Source organism: Cibotium barometz, chromosome 27 (assembly GCF_041138505.1).
Source record: "Cibotium barometz isolate CiBa-2024 chromosome 27, ASM4113850v1, whole genome shotgun sequence".
Taxonomy (NCBI): Eukaryota; Viridiplantae; Streptophyta; class Polypodiopsida; order Cyatheales; family Cibotiaceae; genus Cibotium; species Cibotium barometz.
Genome location: NC_141072.1, coordinates 1,674,655 through 1,695,041, shown reverse-complemented (window position 1 = coordinate 1,695,041; position 20,387 = coordinate 1,674,655). Strand labels below are relative to the sequence as shown.

The following is a 20,387-nucleotide window of genomic DNA, read 5'->3' as shown; positions in this document are numbered from 1 at the left end:
CCGACGGGAGTGAGATTCGAACACAAGACGTGTTGAATAACAACTCCATGAGCTAACCAATCTACCACACATTGGGTGATAGAAAGGTGAGAGAGAGAGAGAGAGAGAGAGAGAGAGAGAGGAGAAGAAGAAGAATTTAAGTATTTCAATTTGTAATAATATTGATGTTTGAATAATTAAGTATAAAAGTTTTAAAGTAACCAATTTTTTAAAAATAACTAATTTTTTAAATAACCATTTACTCATTTGTGGTTCAATTCTCCACATATGCAATTCATTCTCTATATAGGAAATTGAATTACCTAGATATTGGCCCATATTGTGTATATAGTAAATTGAATTATCTAGATATTGGCTCATACTCTCTATATAGGAAATTTAATTACCTAGATAGTAGTCCATATTTCCTATATATGAAATTGAATTACCTAGATATTGGCTCATACTCTCTATATAGGAAATTTAATTACCTAGATACTAGTCCATATTTCCTATATATGAAATTGAATTACCTAGATATAAGCCCATATTTCCTACATATAGAGGATTGAGTAAATGGGGAATACGATTGTCTAGATATATATAGGAAATTTCCATCAACATAACCAGGAAATCTCTCAAAATTTCCCATATATGGTAAAGTTCACTATATAGGGAATGAACAAAAGTGCCTTGTGGGCTGGGTGCCGCCCCCTGTGTGCCCTAGCTGCACTCGTGCCCTATTCCCTCCACACAGGTCCCTCGTCACCCAGCGCAACCCATCTCAACCATAGGTCCCCGTTACACATGCTTGCCTCCACTCTTGCGCCCCTATATAGTGCATGCCATATATCGAGAGAGAGAGAGAGAGAGAGATTCTATGGCACCTACGTTGTTCTCTGCAGTGTGTGTACCATAGAGACAGAGTGCTAGCTATCTCTGCATACGGAGAGAGACAAAGTCGAGAGCGCTAGCTATCTCTCCATGCAGTTCGATGGACTGCAAATAGACACGTGCCATGAGAAGCCATAAAAAATCTACAGTGTCTACATTTGGGAATGAGGTGCTTAAACCTTCTAAAAGATTAATTAATAAAAGTTTTTATTAATTAATAGCCTCTGAAGAAACGTTTTGGTGCCTTATTATTCGCAGACTTCAAGCAACCCTTTTTTAAAGTTCGAGGAAAAGAGACTTCTGCAACATTTGCTTTGGAACAGCTTCCAACAGGTCAGCTATGCCAGCGCACCAAAAGGTTGCATGGTAGCGAGGACCACATCCTCACCATTGCGATTCGCCTGAGAATTGCGAGAGGGCGGTCAATCCTGATTGATTTTGAGTTTTTCCAATGCCTCTCGAGAGCAGTTTCCACCGTAGTCTCAACAACCCTGCCTTTGGGACTGCTTGTTTGATAGTACAGAAAGTTTGGCGGAGGATCCCACATCTTTTCACAGGAGCGGCACAGTGCGCACCTCATCTTGTGGGGAGCGGTTGACAGGACGAAGACAGGCCTAAAAACTCCACTGTGGGGAAGACAGCGAGTTACATCGGATCGTAGTTATGGAGGGGTGTGAGGAATGAAGGGCAGCTTTCTTATGCATCACCTTCCATGTCCGGCGGCTCAAATGGTGCTACATCCCTCCCCCACCCCTCCTCCTCCTCCTCCTGGCTGAGCAGCCAGCCATGAGGGAGTTCTTTTTTCGGACCTTTACCTCTATAGAGGGTTGTTTATCTCATCTTTGATATGTATCTTTTGGCTACTACCTGAGGGGAGTAGAAGCGTGTTGTTTATTTTGAAGACTCCTTGCTCGATGATGTTTCAATAGGCTCATTGTGAATCTAACAGTTCTAGCTGGCCTATAGGGTCGAGTATACTGCCAAAGCTTGTAAACGAAATAAGCACAGCTTAACACACGATTCAAGTGACCCAACAACTGTTTTGATGATAGATCTGTATTCTTCCTCTCCTCAATGAATAGCCTATCAGTACCAGTAATTAGTAGATCTGTTTGCTTCATCTTCTCAATCAATAGCCTATCAGTACCAGTACTTATTAAATTCATCAATGTACAAGATAACAGTCACTGTGCTGTACAAGACAACAATCACCGTGCCGTATTACTGCACTGTACTGCATGTAGAAGAGAAACAAGGGGCAGCCTTGCTTCAAAGGTTATGGTTTCTGCATTTATCTTTGTGTACCGAGACCTTGTGCATTTATCTTTGTGTACCGAGACCTTGTGTCTAAAGCATGGAACGGTTACTTTATAAAGCATGGCACAACTGCTTTATGTGCAACATGTGGAGCGGTATCCCCTAGCCTCCTTTGCAGAAAATGTATTGAGTATGCATAAATCTATACAACATCGCGGCCAAAGGCCAGAAGAAACATCATCCTGGACTGCAGGGTGTAATCTGAGATATGGTGGTGCCATGAAAGTCTGGGAGGAGTAGAAAACCCAGCCTCTATGAATATAGCCCTCCAAATTTGCCAAGGTAAGATACTGGCCTCCATCAACTTTTGATGGGAGTTATGTAGCAGTCTTACTTGTTTACACATCTAGAGGGCCCCTATAGAGAGGCGATTAAAGGTGAGTTTACTCTGCAAGTGTATCAATCTGGTTTACACCCTTACAAGATTGATCATAGGAGCAGTGTTGGATTGTTCTCTAGCAGGCAGCAGTAAAGGACACTGGGGGCCTTTCATAGGGTTTGGGTGATGGGTTTATGCTTTAAACTAGGGCTAGGAGGGTATACACATGTGCTATCGAGTAGGTTGCAGGTGCTCGCTATGATTTATGGAAAAAAGGATTAATTTATGAAGTGACTTTTAATTCTGTTGGCTTAGATTGTAGATTTCTTTACTTGAGTAGAGATCTAAGTCCCCGAAAAGGAAGACCGTGTGTGCATGCACCTTCCTCCCATCTGCAGGCTGCACTTGAACCAAGTTCAGGTACATTGAGATCAAACATTAATGGCATGTTATGTGCCATGGTGGCTTTGGTGAGCTGTTATGAACACGTAGGTGGTGTTATACACCCTTTCTTACAATGGCCAGACCGCAAAACTTTTTTATCATACAAGGCAGAAAGCAGTTGCTGCTCGTGAAGTAAGCCTTCTTCAAAATGTCTGCAACCTGCGGACACTCTGAAGTCAAGGATAAACAGAGATAGCATCCCCTCTCTTTGTCAATCGGGCAGCACCAGACAGAACAGCAGAACGATGGCTAACATTGACTTGAATCTTGCCAGCCTCTAATCTTATGTTAGTGGACTGGCAGTTTTTTCCAGAGCCCAAGTGTGTGCTGTCTTTCTTACCACATTCGAGTCGCTTATCATCAAGCCTGTCATGAGTTATTGGAAGTTTTCCATCAAAAACCTTTAGTTCAGAGTTATTCTTCGTCCCCATGAGATGTTCTAGAGCTCCGAATTCCTCAGCTTTTTGGATCAGCTCACCCTTTCTCTGTTGCTTCTCACCGTGACTCACATTCCTCCTGCTGAACTTCTCAGTGGGCGAGCCATCTCCTCCATGATAAGGTCTGGAATGAAAATCATGGGGGTCTTGTTTTACAGCCATGTGATGCTGCTCAGGAAATGGCTTTCCATGGAGTGCACACTCTTTGAAACTTCTATCTATGCAAGAGCTCATCTCATCAATGTCGGTGCCCTCGTAATGGTGGCCTGATTTGTGCCCTTCTGCATTGTAGTTATCTGGGGTGTCTGGTTGATTATGGCTGGTATCTTGGTGTTTGAGATCCAAAGTTTCTTTTGTGCCATCCACAATGTCACTCAAGCCTTTCATAGCTGCTCTCTTGCAGTAAGTGCAGGCAGCATTGGAGGATGGAGCCTTAGATTTTGCACCTGCATGGTGTGGCCTATTGCAGCGAGCACGCTGATGCTGCAGCTGCTGCTCATTGCCCTCATCTTGGGCATCTACCATCATCATCTTTGTTGGACTTTCTTTTCGGGATGATGCCAGCATGCGGAACACTTTCACGAGCTCTGCCCCTAAAGCACTGCACTTGCTTTCTGCCAAGGAAGCTCCTTCAAGGGCTGCTTGCATGCTGACGCTGAGCTCTTCTGTTTTGGCATCCAGAACTCTGCAAAAAAAGGAAAACCTTGCTAGTGAAACTGCTCCAAGGACCTTCCAATGCTATAAGAGGGGGACCTTTAGAGAGCAGACTTGAGCTTAATCTCATAGTGACCAAATGATTAGAATAACTATCGATAGATAAAGGGTGTCATAGGGAAAGAATTGTCACCTCAAGTTGGAGAAAGCCTCGGATTCCACATGCTCAATCCGAGTCTCTAGAGTCACCATCTTAGCATTGAATGTTTGGACCCATGCATCTTCGGGCCAGTCTGCATTGTCCGTGGTATCACCATCTTTCTTACCTTCAGTAGTTCTCATCCCTTTCACAAAACCCGACAACTCTTTGTACAGACTGATCAATTTCTGTTTCTCAGCGGGTGCTATCTGCTGGCCCTTATCTATATTGTCCAGCTGCTGATCAGGGTCGTCTCCAAGAGAGGTGTTCTCCAGACTGGAAAGCCTCTTCTCTATCTCTTGAAGAACTCTAGCAGCTGCATCATACTTTTGTAACCACACAGCAGCTGACTCCTCTAACTCCATAGTGTTTGTTTGGATCTCTTCAACAGAATGGACTAGATCCATTTGAGTTCTCTCCACTTTTCTTACCTTTTCAACAATGTTGAGCTGCTCTGCAGCTGCCTCTTTCATGTTTCTCTCAAGACCATCGATTTCCTGCTTCAAGGCTTCGCTCCTCTTGCGTGCATCCGTGTCTGTGTGTGCTTGCATGAAATGTATCTCTCTGGCCGCTTCAGAACTGTCACTTGAGATCTTATCAAGCTTAGTGAAAGCTTCCTCCATTCTCTCCCTGATGTCGTTGATCTCCTTCCTTACATGCTCATCGTGTTGTTCTGACTGGGCTTGCCTCCGGTTCATGCTTTGCAGCTTCGAATCCAAAGAGGCATTCACCTCCTTTATTGTGCTCATTAGATCTTGTATTGTAGTTTCTGTTGTTTTTACGTGCTGCTCAAAGTTATGCTTGTCTTGGATGGACAATGCTTCTGCAATGCAAAGGGACTTTCTTTTCTCTTCTTCGATCCCCTCTACAACCAATCTAGCCTTACTGACCTCATCTAGCATTGATTTTCTCAACCCTTCAATGTGACCCTCGGACTTCCTTCTCTCTTCTTCAATCCCCTCCACATATGACCTAGCCTTAGAGACCTCATCCAGCATCGATCTTCTCCACCCTTCGATGTGGTCCTCAAGCTCCTTGGTGTACTTCATGCGTTCCTGCCCAGCAGCTTCAGCTACGTCCTCAGAGAGTGATATGCTCTTCCTGTGCACTTTAAAAATCTCTCCCAATGCTGCCTCAGCTTTTGCAGCGGTAGCAACGGCTTCTGAGGCAGCTACCATAGCTGCTTCCCTGGCTTTTTCAGCCATTACTATGGAGCCCCCTAGACCAGATCTCTCTCTTTCCAATCCTTCCTGGAACTCCATGGTTCTAGCTTTTGCATCTGATATTATGGAGATGGTCATCTCCTTCTCTTTTCCAATGTGATCACGCATCCTCATTACTTCGGAAACTGCAGCTGCAGCTGCATCCTTTTCAGAAGCCAAACTTTCCTGGATCATCAAGCTTTGCCTCTTCACATTTGCCATTTCCAACTGGAACATCCCCAGAGTCTCAGATACAAGCTCTCCAGCTTTCTGTGAAGCATCTGCAACCTGAGCTAGAGCAGATGCCGCCTGCTCCCTGTCCTTGTCTATAATTGCTAGTGTACTTTCGACCTTGAACCGTTCCTCCTCAAAATCTGACTTCTGCTCTAGCTTTCTCTCAAGGAGTGAAACCCTTGTCTCCAAGCCATCCAATACGAGTTCTCTTAACGATTCTTCAGATTCGGCATTGCTTTCTTGTTGCCGTCTAAGCTCCGCCCACTGGTTCTCAAGCACTTCCATTCTATCCTCACAAGCAATCTTTGTGTTCATGAGATCTCCTCTGACTTCCTCCAGCCCTCCAAGGTAGAGCTGGGAAAGCTTCTCTACTCTCTCCATGATGAGCATTCTGTCACGGGTTCCATCCACCTTTGGTCCGCCTCTCATCATCTCAAACTCTTTTCCTTTCTTGAAAGCGTCAGACTCCCCTTTCCTGATCAACTCCTCCTTCATTCTGTCAACAAGCTTTCGTAGGCTTTTGTTCTCACATGTCAGATCATCTCCTACCTGGTTGAGGAGGTCAATGCTCCCCTTTATGCCTTCTCCTTCATCTTTCAGCCTCCCTAAAGCTGACCTTATGTCTCCCACCTCAATCTCAATGTCTTTCTTGAAGTCCTCTGTGTCAATCCGGGTCTGCATGCTTTCCTTCTTGAAGTACTGCAACTGTTTCTTCAAGCTTCCATTCTCAGTTTTCAGCAAGACTTGCTCTTTGCTGATGGTTTCCTTGGCCCTTTCTGCTATCTGAGTGAGCTGCTCCATGTTGTCTTTGATCTCCTCTCTTCCTTTGGAGAGCAAATCTACCTCGGCCCATAGCAGGCGGAGCTCAGTCTTCATGTCAGCCATCACCTTTTCTTTTCCTCCTGACACAATCTCCATTGGCTGGGAGAGTCTCCTTTCAATTCTCTCCTCGATCAAAGCCTCCATCTGTTGCCATTCAGCTCTCTTCAATCTCTCGGAGTCTGCCCTTAGCTCATTCTTCATGTCGGTTATAGCCTTCTCTTTGACCTCGGGAACCTTCTCCACCCGAGGGGAAAGCCTTCTGTTGATTTTCTCCTCAATCAGAGCTTCCATCTGTTGCTTTTCAGCTCTCCTAGCTTTCTCAGACTCTGCACGGATAGCCTCAAGCTTTGCATCTAACTCCTTTCTCAGATTCTCTAGGTCCTTGGACATTCCAAGCTCCAGTGCATCCAGGTCGCCCTTCATGCCATCGCTCATGTCCTGCACTGATTGGGATATCCCGTCCTTTACATCTCTCACGACAGCGATTTTCACATCTGATACCAAGGAGTCAACTTGTCTTTTCAGGGAGTCCAGTCTTGTGTAGCAATCCTCTAGCCTACTTTCCAGTCTTTGCTTTGAGCTGTCTTTTTTCAACTCCATTTCTGCCAAGAGTCTCTCGGCCTTACCCAGCCCTTTGGTAAGTTCCTCCAACTTAATCTGCACTTCTTCTTGGATACTTCCCTTGATGCCTGTCAACTCCTTCTCTGTGTCATCTCTCCAAAACTTCATTTGCTTCTCTATCCCCTCCATCCTGTATTGCCATGTGTCACCTTCCTCCTCCACTCGAGAAGTAAATCCTTCGATCGATCCTTTCAGCTCACAAACTAAACTCTGCAAACTGGTAATCTTTTTTTCAAGGGCTTCCACTTGCAAACCTTGAAAAGAAGGTGACTGCAACAGCTGCTGCTGTTGTCTCCCGAGTTTTCTCTCATTGTTTTCTCCTTGAATGATCTCCTTTAGCAGTCCACGAGGGCTTTTTGTTGAGAGCTCCAACATACCATCTTGGGGTGAAGTGGTGTTAGAAGCATCGGAATCAGAGTCCACAGCTTGCCTAATGACGTCATCCATTACACCAAGAATCCCTCTTTTTTTATGTTTCTTCCTGCTTGAACCATTCAAAGAATTCCGAGGTGAAGTGCGAGACCGAAGAATTTCATGAGTAAGCTTCTGTTCCACGGTGGGAACAAGCTTTCTGGCCCAGATGTTGTCTGCTGCAGAATCCAGCTGATCTTTCTCTGTAGACTTGCTCTCTTCTCTTGAGGTGTGCTGCGATGATGAACCCAGATTAGTGTCCAAGTGCTTTCGAAAAGTACCCAAAGTAGAGGATGAATTTGCAAGACCAGGAAGACTTTCTTCTGAACTAGCCTGTTCTTGATTTGCCTCTTCCTGTATTTTATCAAAAATTACCTTAACCTTTGATGGTGAGCTTCCATAGCCATCTTCCTCTGTGTCTGGGCATTGGTGCTGTATACAGTTCATCCTGTCCTGCAGTCTCTTCTCAAAAAAGTCAGAAGCAAATCGGAACCTGCGGCCTCCTATGGTGGCCTTTCCTGGAGACTTTGATTCATCTTCGCCATTCAGGACTTCTGTGAAATCCAGCCTTTCCTGGCCCTTGGAGTGGCTGGAGAGCCAGTCTGTGGATCTTTTGTCGTGGTCACCTCTTTTCAAGGAAGGAGAGCTGTCTATTTCAAAGATGAGTCCTGAATCTGTGGGTCTGTGCCAATTATCCTTTCCATCCTCAAAAGATTGAAGGTGGGTAGCAAGAAGGGCACACCCTCCAAGGATGGCCTCTGCACTTTGATCTGCACAAAAGAGTATCCTGTTAGTCACTCATCTTGAACATCCCAAACTGCATTAGGAATAATCTGAATGATCGGAAGGTAAATTAGAACCTTTTAAGATATTAAAAAAAAAACCTTGTATCTGAATCTAGGCATCCATGACGTTAGATGCATTTTTCCTATGGTATGATGGAATGTACTGGCAAAAGAATGCCACCATGTGATCTAAAATTAGGGGATTTACAGACTTATACCTCCCCCCGCACCCTGCCGTCTTTCTTTTGACAAGATGTGTACAATCCTTTGATGGGCGGGGATTGTCAGGTCTTGGTAGGGAGCCTCCCCCATCCATCTTTTGGCAAGGTTATGTGACATTGTAATGTAAATAGTCCTTACTAACAACTCAACGATTTTAACTGTAGCAATCTCATGACTATCTTGTATGAATCAACCACTTGGGTTCTTGCAATACATCATTGTGTTAATCTCATTTGTGTCTCTGCTCCACCTGCAGACTCTGTTAGTATTGTAGCCTATACTTTCACATGGTATTGAGATTAGAAAACTAGGCCTGTTTTCATCTCTGCACCCTCTTAGCCTTGATAAGTTGATCCGGACTTCCTATCAATGGCCTCTACTCAGCATACTAACTCTGGCGCAAACCCCAATCCTAACCCTAATCCAGCCCCTCAAGCACCTGCTCCTGGTTGAAACTCTTGGGATGTAAACTCACCCCCTCTATCAGTCCTGAGAACCTTGATCGAAGAACTGGTCTCTTTTTCCACCTCAACCCTCCAATCACAAAAGTGCTGAAAAGCCTCATGCTTGGACTTCAAAAAGAAGACCCAAGTAAATCTGGAGGAGTCATGATGTCAAAGATCTGTGTCGCCTCCATCGGAAAGGTGGCTCGGTGTTGCTTTCCTTGTAAACAAGAGGAACAAACAGAAGATGGAGCCTTGATGGTCGATAAACCCTCAACCAATCCATCCTTCGAAGCTCACTGTAGAAGCTGATAGCTCAAATGGCAAAACCGAGCATGCCAAAGAGCTGAAGAAGAACCAGTAGAGAGCAAAGCGGTCAACTTGTACAAGCCACTATCCTGGACTCTCCTTGAGCCAAGATGCTTTTACCAGTCTCCTTATCACGAATAGTAATTTCGTAACGAGAGATCATCACCTCCGCACCATGAGCTGTAAGAGCACTCACTGACAAAAGGTTAAATGCCAAATTTGGAATGTACAGAACGTCAGAGAAGTACCTCTTGTCCTCAGAGGAGCGGAAGATGGGGAAGGTGCCACGTCCATGAACTGGCACGGAAGAAGAATCACCCAAAGTGATGTTGCGTGTCCTAGCAATAAAGTCCTCAAACCAACCCCGATGAGGTGTCATGTGAGCAATAACACCGCTATCCACAATTCAAGACCGCGACTGAGAAGTCACAAGAGCTAGTACACGATGAGCACCAGCTAATAGAAGAATACCATCATCCTGCTTGGTCTGAGACACCGTTGTAGAGGTAGAGTCCTTAGCTTCTTCATCCTGTTGCTTCTTGCGACATTGGGGCTGTTTATGACCTTTCTTGCCACAGTAGTGATACTCAATGTCCTTGTTTTTAGAAGATTTATTTTTGTCTTTGTCTTTATCTTTGTCGTTATCCTTGGAGTTCTTGTCAGAACCCCCTTTCCTTTCTTCTATCGATTCTTTCCTTTATCTCAATAAGCCAAAGCTCCATTAGAACCACCAGAGGTGCCAATCTGCTCCTCAAAGCGAGACTCAATCTATATAATGGAGGAGAGAACTTCCTCCCAAGTGACTGGAACAGGACGAGCAGAAGAAACAAGAGACTGAAAGAAAGCATCAAACCTCTCTGGAAGCTTGGAGAGGAGCCGAATAGCCATATCCTATGTAGAGATATCCTTGCCACAAACAGCAAGCTCATCCCAGAGATCCTTCATCTTCAAGATGAAAGCCGATAAAGATGGAAAGGCAGACACTGACAAATTCATAAGCTGCTTTTCCAAAGCCAAAATCTGACCTGGAGACTTAATCTCATAAAGGTCTGCAAATGCCTTCCAAACTTCATGTGCAGCATCTGCAGTACGCACATGAGAGAGAACAGAATCTTGACAATTCAACATCAAAAAGGAGAAAACATGACGATCATTTGCCCGCCAAACATCAATCTATGCCTGAGTCACACCAAGGGTAGAAAGGGTGGGAGGGGTGGCATTGGCAGCTGTAACAAGCCAGTCCTAGAGATCCACTCCACGTAAGGCTGATTTCACCTTCACCTTCCATAAAGTATAGTTGGAGCCATCCAACTTTGCAGGCTTAGAGAAAATATGAAGAGTAGTCGGGGCAGCCATCACGAAAACTCGGGCTCAATCTCAGAAAAAAAACGTAGTCTCAGAAGAAGTGTCCTCCACAGGTACCAGATGCCACAAAGCCACAAATCAACAAACCAACATCTGCAAAACACCTGTAGAAGAGGAAATGCAGCACTTTTAGTACTGCTGCTCTAAAAACAGAGCAGGCTGACAGCTGTACAGGGGTCCCAGGGGTCAAAAACCATGAAGATTGACCACAAACTGCAATGGTGAAGTGCTTGGAAGAGGCAGGCCGACCAGCAGCAAATCTGGGGAAAAAATGCAGAAGTGAAGGTGCTGAAAACAGGGCATAAACTAGGGGCAGTAGAGTGAACTCTGAACCTAGAATGATGATACCATGAAAGAGTGCACAGAGCTGAAGAAATATAAGAACTAGAGTGTGCTGATCTGAGAAGTGCAAGAGAGAGGGAGATATGCAGCAACTATGCAGAATATCCTGCAATGAAGCAATCCCGAGCAAGAGACATAACAGGTCTCATAAGTGAGGGATACAAAACAAGACTACACTATGAAAAAGTGAGGAGGCAAGCCCACTCATAAATAGGTCATGAGGGTTGGCCGACTGGAGCAAAGCTACTGACCGACTGGAAAAAGTCACCCGACCTGGGAAAATAACCAGGAAAATAGGGGTGGCCAGCCCACAACCAAGGGCCATAAAAGGGATCAAATGGGGACTCCAAACATGGGCAGAAACTGGGGATGAATATACTAACATGAAGGACAGTCTGCTGTCCAGTTCTTGGCGATCCCGGATACCCTACAAGCCATGATTCTCTTGGCTTCATTACCTCCTATATGGCAGGCCTTCATCACAACCCAGTCCTTTGTAACAAATCTACAGCTTCAAAGTCTTGTCTACAAGAAGACGTCTTGAGGGTTTTGAGGAATACAAATCGCAATTCTTCCAAACCCATTGCCATGGTCACTACCTTTAAGCCATCAAATCGGCGTTCTACACAACAAGGCTGACCTCGCCAACTTCCTTTACTTCACGACCCAACTGGAATCAATCAACCCCTTCCTACACCGGTCTTCCCCAATCAACTGGTCAGAATCAACCAACCCCTCCCTACAATGGCAATGTGTCGTGACGCTATTGTAAACGACAAGGTCACCTAGAAAGAGACTGCTGTACTAAACGGTGTGATCAATTTTCATCAAGGTCATCATGACCACAGGCTCATTTCACTACAGTAGATCTTTCTACAATTGAGGATTCTACTCAATCTCTTCAATTACTTGCCACCTCACTCAGTTCTACGACACCAACCCTTTCTGATATGTGGTATTTGGACACATGAGCTACACATCATATGACATATAACCATGATTGGTTAGTCAATTACACACCTTTGCCTCAGCCTTTGGCAGTCAACCTTGTTGATGATAGCGTTAGGCATGCACAAGGTTTTGGTGACATACATATCCGTCTTTCAGATGATCAATCCACACACATCTTACGTGTCTATTTTGTCCATGGTCTCACAAATAATTTACTTTCAGTTAGTGAGCTCAATGCAAATGGCGCCGATATTGAATTTTACCATCAATATTGCATTATTAAGGCCCAGTTAGCCACCGGAAAGATGGTTTATATAAGTTGTCGACAACAAGGTAGGCTTTGTCCCTTAGCTAAGTATTACACGAGTGTCTGCCCGAGCCCTAGCCACAGTTGGTCCTACAACCGATCATGTAGAAACCCTTAGATGGCATTACCGTCTTGGGTACCCAAGCCATCAGGTTCTCAAAGAAATTCAGTGCCAACAGCTTGCCACAGGCTTGCTTAACACCTATTGAATTATGTGAAGTCTGTATTTTAGGCAAAGCCCACCACCTCCACCAAAATCAACACAGCCTCTCCGATTGATTTCGTCAGATCTTTGTGGTCCGATGTGAGCATTCATTCCCGCACAGGAGCCCAATACTTCATCACCTTCATTGATGATTTTACCAAGGCATACCATGGTCTCATTTCTTTCTGAAAAGTCCTCCACACTTGAACATTTCAATATTTACAAGCTGAAGGTGGAGAACCAAGATCAAAGTAGTCCACACCGATAATGGTGGCAAGTACATTTCCAATGACTTCATCATCTGAAGGCATCATTCACCGGTACACTGTTCCTTACACCCCCCAACAAAATGGGGTGGTTGAACACAAAAACAGGACCTTCATGGAATCTCCATGATCCATGCGATAAGTGGTTGGATTACCCCACTCTTATTGGGAGGAAGCTGTAGCAACAGCCTGCTACCTTCAGAACAGATTGTCCACCTCCACTCTAACCCATCACACTCCTTACTCCTCGTGGTTTAAAATCCCCCAGATCTCACCAACATTTGGATCTTTGGCTCTCCAGACCATGCCTTCATTCCACAGGAAAAGTAAACTTGACCCAAGGGCTACACAGCCAGTTTTTGTGGGTTATGGAGACTGGTTTGGGGTCAATGCATACACGCTTCTCCCGACTTCCTTTTCAGTAGTAGTCCTACATTCAATGAGCTATCACTCATTACAGGAGATCCTGTACTTTATTTCAACAAAACCTCAATCCATTGCATGAAGTGATGACTCTTACTGCTGCCGCCGCTCCTCAATAAAGCCATCCTGTACTGGCTCTTCCCCCTCCAGAAACGCTTCAACAGCCGCCCCGCTCCCATAAACATCTCACCTGTCGGCTTCTCAATCCACCACAGCGGCCCTCAGCACGGCGTCGACCGGCGGATAAGCAAGGCTCGCGCTTGATGCGTTCACGAAGCCACGCCCCCCTTCACGTGGGAAGGTCCCCACACATGGCCGCTCTCCCTCATCACATTTTCCACCTACAACTCGGTCACTTACCTCCTCTCCTCATGGGTGCCATGAGGCAACCACCACCACTTCTCCAACTCCACTTTCTAATTCGAGTCCCCCACCACAGTGTGATCCACAGTGGCGGCTTCACCTCATCATCCAGTTCCTTCAACCCCCACCCGACACGTGGCTGGTTTGCTCACAGTGCATGGCTGACTTTCCACCCACGAACATCCTGACCCAACACCACTCCTTCGACAGCAACACTTGATTACCTCGACCATGCTCCCTTCATACCCATGGTTCCATGCCTAGTTCGTCCTCTCCCCACAGGCATCCAAGTGGGTCATCTTTGAGGGCTACCAAAAAATCCTGCTCCCTGCAAGATATCTATGCACAGCTTAACCCTGCCACTGCAGCTCGCCTTTGGAATCCACTGTTCCTGACATCCCTGATGAAGATGACTCTCTTTCAATTGATGCTGCTCTCTGCTCCCACCATATTGTTTTTGTGGGCACCATGAATGGACGGACCTTCATATGAAAAAGAGGATGCCTATTGTAATATGTATCTGATTCAGATAGATGGTGGGTACCATGAATACGTTTTTGTATGTGAGCTGGACCTTAATGGCAAAAGAGGAATGGTACCCTTATGTATGTGATATGTACATCTGATCATGGACACTATCTTAAAATCAAGCTAGTAGTGCTGAATTTAACCTGGAGAGTTGGACCTTAATGGCAAGAAGAATGCCTCTTTGGTACCAGAAGGCAAGCTCTTGAGTTCCCCCACGATCTTTTTGCTTTTCTGCATGCTGGAAGTCTGCTTTTTGGAGGGGGGAGAAAGAGTGGTGTCATGTGGATTCGCGGTCCAGACGCCCCAGCTCTGCTGCTTCTTGGGGGAGTCGGTCCTTTTGGTGATGGTGGACAAGGATTTGGAGGATTTTTTGACGGATTTGGTTGACTGGGTGCCTGTGGTGGCGCTGCCGGAGTCGGCAGAGGGAACCAATCTGGGGGATCTGGTGGTGGATTTGGATCTTGGGGTGGATTTTTCACTCTTGGTGGAAGGGCTGCTTTTGAGGGTGCCCAGGAGGTGGGATCTGTTGGAATCACCTTCGAGCTCGTGGATACGCTTGCGGGCATCTGCGAGGCAGAGCTGGAGCTCCACAATCTGCTTGTCTGCCTTCTTGTCTTCAAACTGGGGGTGGTCGGGGATGGTGGAGCCCACCAGGGACTCAAATTTGTGCAGGTGAGACAGCTCGTCGTGGAAGAGCTGGGACTTCTTGGAGAAAGTGGCCTTCTTAAGGCAGAGCCGGGCGTTGCGGCAGTAGAAGTTGAGGGGCAGGACGGCCTGATCCATATGGGAAGAGAAGGAGAGAGAGAGAGAGAAGCTATGTTAAGATGCGATCATGCTTTTTCCTTGCAGGGTAGCACACGAACGATTGCATGGAGAGAGCGAGAGTTCCCTCCTCTCCGCGCTAGAGATGAGTAACTGTAACTGCCGGACTTCAGCTGACATGGAAACTCTCAACAGTTAGAGAAATTAAGGAAAGAGAAAAGCAGCAACTTTTTAAGATTTTTTTTTTGAAAAATTTATATTTAAAACTTTGTGTGGAGTTTCTAAACGTTTTGACCTCTAAATTCCTGAAAAAGAAAGCTGGAAAAATGGAGGGAAAGACGTGCACCCAACCTCACACTTCCTGTCTAGAGGGGGATTCCTATAGTCTATCTAGCAAATTTTGCAAGATCTCAACACACTTTTTTGTTATTCAATCTAGTAAACTTGATTTATCGCTCATTGTGTGCCCCTATGTGATTTCCTATATATTGATCTAGCAAATTACATTATCTCTCAAACCGACATTACATTTAATGAAGAAGTGATTTCTATGTAAGAGATGTGTATCTATATAAAAAATTAATCTTACAGCTAGTAAGTAAGTTCTCTATATATATAGCAAATGGCATTTCCTATATAGTATTGTGAAGTTTCTATATAGTAAATGATAATAACCATATAGAAAACCCACCTCATAACTAGCAAAGAAATGAAGTTTATATAGCAAATTAGACTATCTTTATAGGAAATAGGAAATATCTAGTAAATAGTGATCTCTGCATAGCAAAAATAGGAGAATCTATATAACTGAGAACTCATAGTGTATATATATAATTATATAGCAAATTAGAATATCTTTATAGGAAATATCTAGTAAATTAGTGATCTCCATATAGCAAAAATAGGAACATCTATATAGCTAAGAACTCACAGTGTATATAATTTTATTGTCTTTAACTAAAGAATCAATCTACATAAATCGAATTTTTAAGAAGGATTTTGAATTTACAATTAATAAGCTTTATGTAAAAAACTTGTATATTTCTTGTAAATAACATGTATCCAATCATATTCGGCTTTACAAAATCAATTTACATCCATAAAGACCAATTATTTTTTCAATAACAATTATAATATTAATATTAGAAACTCTTTAGCACCAAATACTACTTATCATATTTTTCTAGCAAAAAAATGCATACATAAAAAATTTACTTATGCTATTGAAATTTATAAGTTTTGGCTGCCCATCCTCAACTTAAGTAATATCAGACACCCTTGCTTCATTTTACTATGTTCTCTCTCTCATAATGATATATATATATATTAGAGAGAGATAGTGAGTCGCAAAGGGTAGAGAGTTTCATTTTACTATGTCCTCTCTCATAATGATATATATATATATATATATATATATATATTAGAGAGAGATAGTGAGTCGCAAAGAGTAGAGAGTGAGAAAGAGTGAGAGGAAGGGCAAGAGGGTAGAGGGATAATGATAGGAAAAGAGGGTGCATATGTGTGTGTCTATGAGAGAGTGTGAGAAAGAGAGTGTATATTGAGAGAGAGAGAGAGAGAGAGAGAGAGAGAGAAGAGGGAGTGAGAATAAGAGAGAGGATGAGAAAGAGGGTAGAGAGATAGCAAGAGGAAGAGAGGGTTAATGTGTGCGTGTGTGTGTGTGTGTGAGAGAGAGAGAGAGAGAGAGAGAGAGAGAGAGGTAATGAGGTAGAGATAATGAGAGGGTTTATGTATCTCTCTCTGTGGAGGATAGAAAGATAGTGAGAAGTAGAGAGGATATGTGTGTGAGAACACAAAAAGAGAGGGATAGAGGGTTAGAAGGGGGTGAAAAGGTGATATGGAGGTATAGATAGAAAGAGACTGCATGGGAATCTGGAAGAGAAAGAGTGACGGTTGAGAGAGAGAGAGAGAGAGAGATCTCAAAGTCTCAAAGACTTTGAGAATAAGGATTACTATAAATCATCATCCTAAAGAGGTATGACGATACTAATGCCAATCAACAAACAAGTCATTTACCATTGAGACTAATGACATATTCTAGATGCTTTTAGAGAACAATGCATTGCTATGGTTTTAAATGCTAGAAGACTCTCTCTCTCTCTCTCTCTCTCACACACACACACACACATGCACATATTCACTTTCATTAGCTAACTCCTTTAAATTATTTGTCTCACTCACACACACACGTATACATTTAGATATTCTCTCTCTCTCTCTCTCTCTCTCTCTCTCTCTCTCTCTCTCTCTCTCACACACACACACACACACACACACACACACACACACAAACATGCATTAGGCATGAGGGTCAATGGTTTGTACATATGGTCATGAATTGATTGAGACCTTAAACCCTAAAACCGTAGACAACAGAACCCAGACCCTAAACTCTAGACCCTAAATCCTAAAACCTATCCTAAATCTTACATTCTAAACCCTAAACCCTAGACCCTAGACCCAAATACTAACCCCAAATCCTAAACTCTAAACTCTTTGTCCCAGACCCTAAATCCTAAACTCTAAACTCTATGTCCCAAAGCCTAAATCTTAAACTGTAAACTCTATGCCCACCATAAACCCTTAAGCTCCAAACCCTAAATCCTAAACACCAAACCTCAAACCCTAGACCCTAAACTCTATGTCCTAAACCCTAAACTCTAAAGTCTAAACTCTATGTCCCAAACCCTAAACCATAAACCCTTAAGCTCTAAATCATGAATCCTAAATCCCAAACCCAAAACCTTAGACCCTAAACTCGTACAACCCTAAACCCTAACCCCTACAACTATAGACCCTAAACTCTAAACCCTCAACCCTAGACCCTAAACTCAACTCTAACCCATAAACCCTAGACCCAAACCCCAAACCCAAAAATCTGGACCCTAAACTCTAAACCCCAAGCCCAAAGCTCTAGACCCCAAACCCAAAATCCTAGACCCTAAACCCTGAACCCTAACCCTAAACCCTAAACCGTAAACTATAAACTCCTACAACCCTAGACCCTAAACTCTAAACCTTGAACCCTAGACCGTAAACCCTAACCCATAAACCCTAGACTCAAAACACTAACCCTAAACTCTATGTTTCAAACCCTAAAGCATAAACCCTTAAGCTCTAAACTCTAAACCCTATACTCTAGACCTTAGACTATAAAATCTAAACCCTAGACTCTAGACTCTAGACTCTAGACCCTAGAATCTTAACCCTTAACCCTAGACTCTAGACCCTTAAGCCTTAACCCTAGCCCGTAAGCTCCAAACTCTAAACCTAAGACCCTAGCCCCCTAAACTCTAAACTCTAGGCCCTAGACCCTAGACCCTAGACCCTAGACCCTAGACGCTAGATCCTTAACCCTAGACCCTTAAACTCTAAACCCTAGTGTAATAAAGTGCTAAACAACTATGGGCCTTGGGCATGGTCCAATGTGGAGGCTAAGATAATTAATAAGTGTGAAAAGGGGCTAAAGGTATATAAGACAATTATAAGCCCAAGTTCTAGGTAACCACTTTTATGACTTTTACTCAATATCAATTAAGCCTTGCTCATGCAACCTTTCATGGTGACCTTCACCCATGTATAGACTCCATGTAAATGATGTCTCGTGTTCCCGATTCCACGTTAACGAGTCATCTCCTATCTTCTATCTTTCATTGGTATCAGAGCGCCTTGTCTTTGATCCATTTCTAGTATTTTCTTGATTTTTTTAAAATTTCTCACTATTTCATGGCTGGAATTTTTTCCATAGGAGAGTGATGGAGACCTTGGATTGAGTCCATTTTGGTAGAGTTTGGCCAAAATTTTGACTTCGCACCAAATTTGGACTAAATTTGGCGTACCCCGAACTAAAATTGGAGAAAGAATTTGGGAAATTTCCTAAGGGTCACATATTTGCTATTCTCCTTCTTCTTTCTTGGCTATGGAGCTTCAATCTTCACATTAAAGCTTGCCCAAGCCTAGGGTTTTTGCTTAAGCAAAGCACAAGCTTTATTTCAAGCCATAGAAAAGATGATTTCGCTTGCGATTTTCCTGTGAGCGGCCGGCTGTGTGCTATTTCATGAGGTTTTGGAGGTCTTGATTCACAAGATTGGCCACAACAATGTGACACAAATATTTTCCAACGTTTAAGCAAGTCATACTTTCATGCAATGCTTCAATCTTTCAAGTTCTTGGCATTAGGGTTTCAATTCACATTTTGAAAAAATTGCTTCAAGATTCATCTTCTCAATGCTTTTCTGCACTCAGAAGAGGCAAAAATGTGGTTGTAGTGGAGTGTGACCCACTGCAAGTCAAGTTCATTGAGCAAAGAGTGCCTTCCCTAAAAGAGTTGCTTGATGAATTCCAATAGGTTGGGATGAAAAGCCTGCAGTTTGATCCTTAATTTCTTGATGCATTAGGAGATCCCTAACTTCCCATAGGATGTTGGAGATATTGTGAATCTTGTGGACCACAAGCCTGATGTTAGAGAGATAGAAGAAAGAGTCACAAGTACTCCTATGGTGCAAACACAATGAATGCACGAAGAGGAAAAGGATGCAAAGGAGGAGCTTGAGTCAACATACCCCTTCCTTCTATAGAGTTCTAAATGGTTCTTTTGTTTTGTGATTAGAACTTATTGTACCTAGGAAATGGTTTTTAGTTCACTCTAGAAGAGTTTTGTCACGGGGTAAACATTTTCATATTCAACACGTAAACTTCTTCTTCATTTTTGTGCTCCATTTTCTAGTTGGCAACACACTATCACTACTACAGGATGATCCTTTTTTTACGCCTAGTTTCAACAGTGGTCGCACCATCGAAATAAGTGTCGTCATAAATAGACATCGAAATAGGCGTTGAAATAACTGTTGGGGAAAAAGAGTCAAAGTAAGCATCAAAAAGCACGTTAAAAAGTGTGTCAAAAAAATTGTGTGACTTCTAAAAGGAATTCAAGTGTGCACCTATTCTCATAGTCCTTATCAACCCAATTTTTAGTTACTTTTCAAATAAATACAAAGATATGTAACAATATTTAGAAAAAATAAAAAGCCAATATCCTTATTAACCCAGTTTTTAGTTACTTTTCAAATAAATACAAAGATATGTAACAATATTTATAAAAATTAAAAAGCCAATATTTTTTGCTAAATCTTGCACTAATGATCCCAAATACAAGGATATATGTAGCAATATTTACAAAAAATTATGATAATTGTCTGCTAAAGCCCTCATTAATAGTCCCAAACAAGAAAACAATGACAAAAACTAAGTATTTTTTTGTAAATAAATATGAAATATGATGTTAAAGCTCATCATCGACTTTCTCATCCTCAGCTAGATCCATGGCTTCAGATACATATATTTCTAGAAATACCTCTCCATCTGCATTTTCTAAAGAGAATGTGGGGGAGAGAGGGAGAGCTTCAAACCCTAGCAAGCAAAAACACACACACAAGAGAGAGCAAGACACAAGAGAGATGGATAGCTGAATTTTCTTCTATCTTCTTCTTCTCTACTCAACCAACATAACATAAAGATAAGAGTACACACTATATGGGTTAGTACTCTACTACAACATACAAGGGT

At 43.2% G+C, this 20,387-nt stretch overlaps 1 protein-coding gene across 1 annotated transcript; it reads right to left on the bottom strand.

Moving 5' to 3' along the window:
• Nucleotides 1–2,833: 2,833 nt before the first annotated feature.
• LOC147622986 (uncharacterized) lies at nucleotides 2,834–14,952 on the bottom strand. Its single transcript, XM_086821790.1, has 3 exons — nucleotides 14,186–14,952; nucleotides 4,238–8,303; nucleotides 2,834–4,075 (listed from the first exon to the last, which is right to left on the bottom strand). Exons 1-3 carry the CDS (start codon nucleotides 14,823–14,825, stop codon nucleotides 3,130–3,132), a joined length of 5,652 nt encoding a protein of 1,883 aa, XP_086677916.1. The 5' UTR covers nucleotides 14,826–14,952; the 3' UTR covers nucleotides 2,834–3,129.
• Between the last annotated feature and the right edge of the window lie 5,435 nt (nucleotides 14,953–20,387).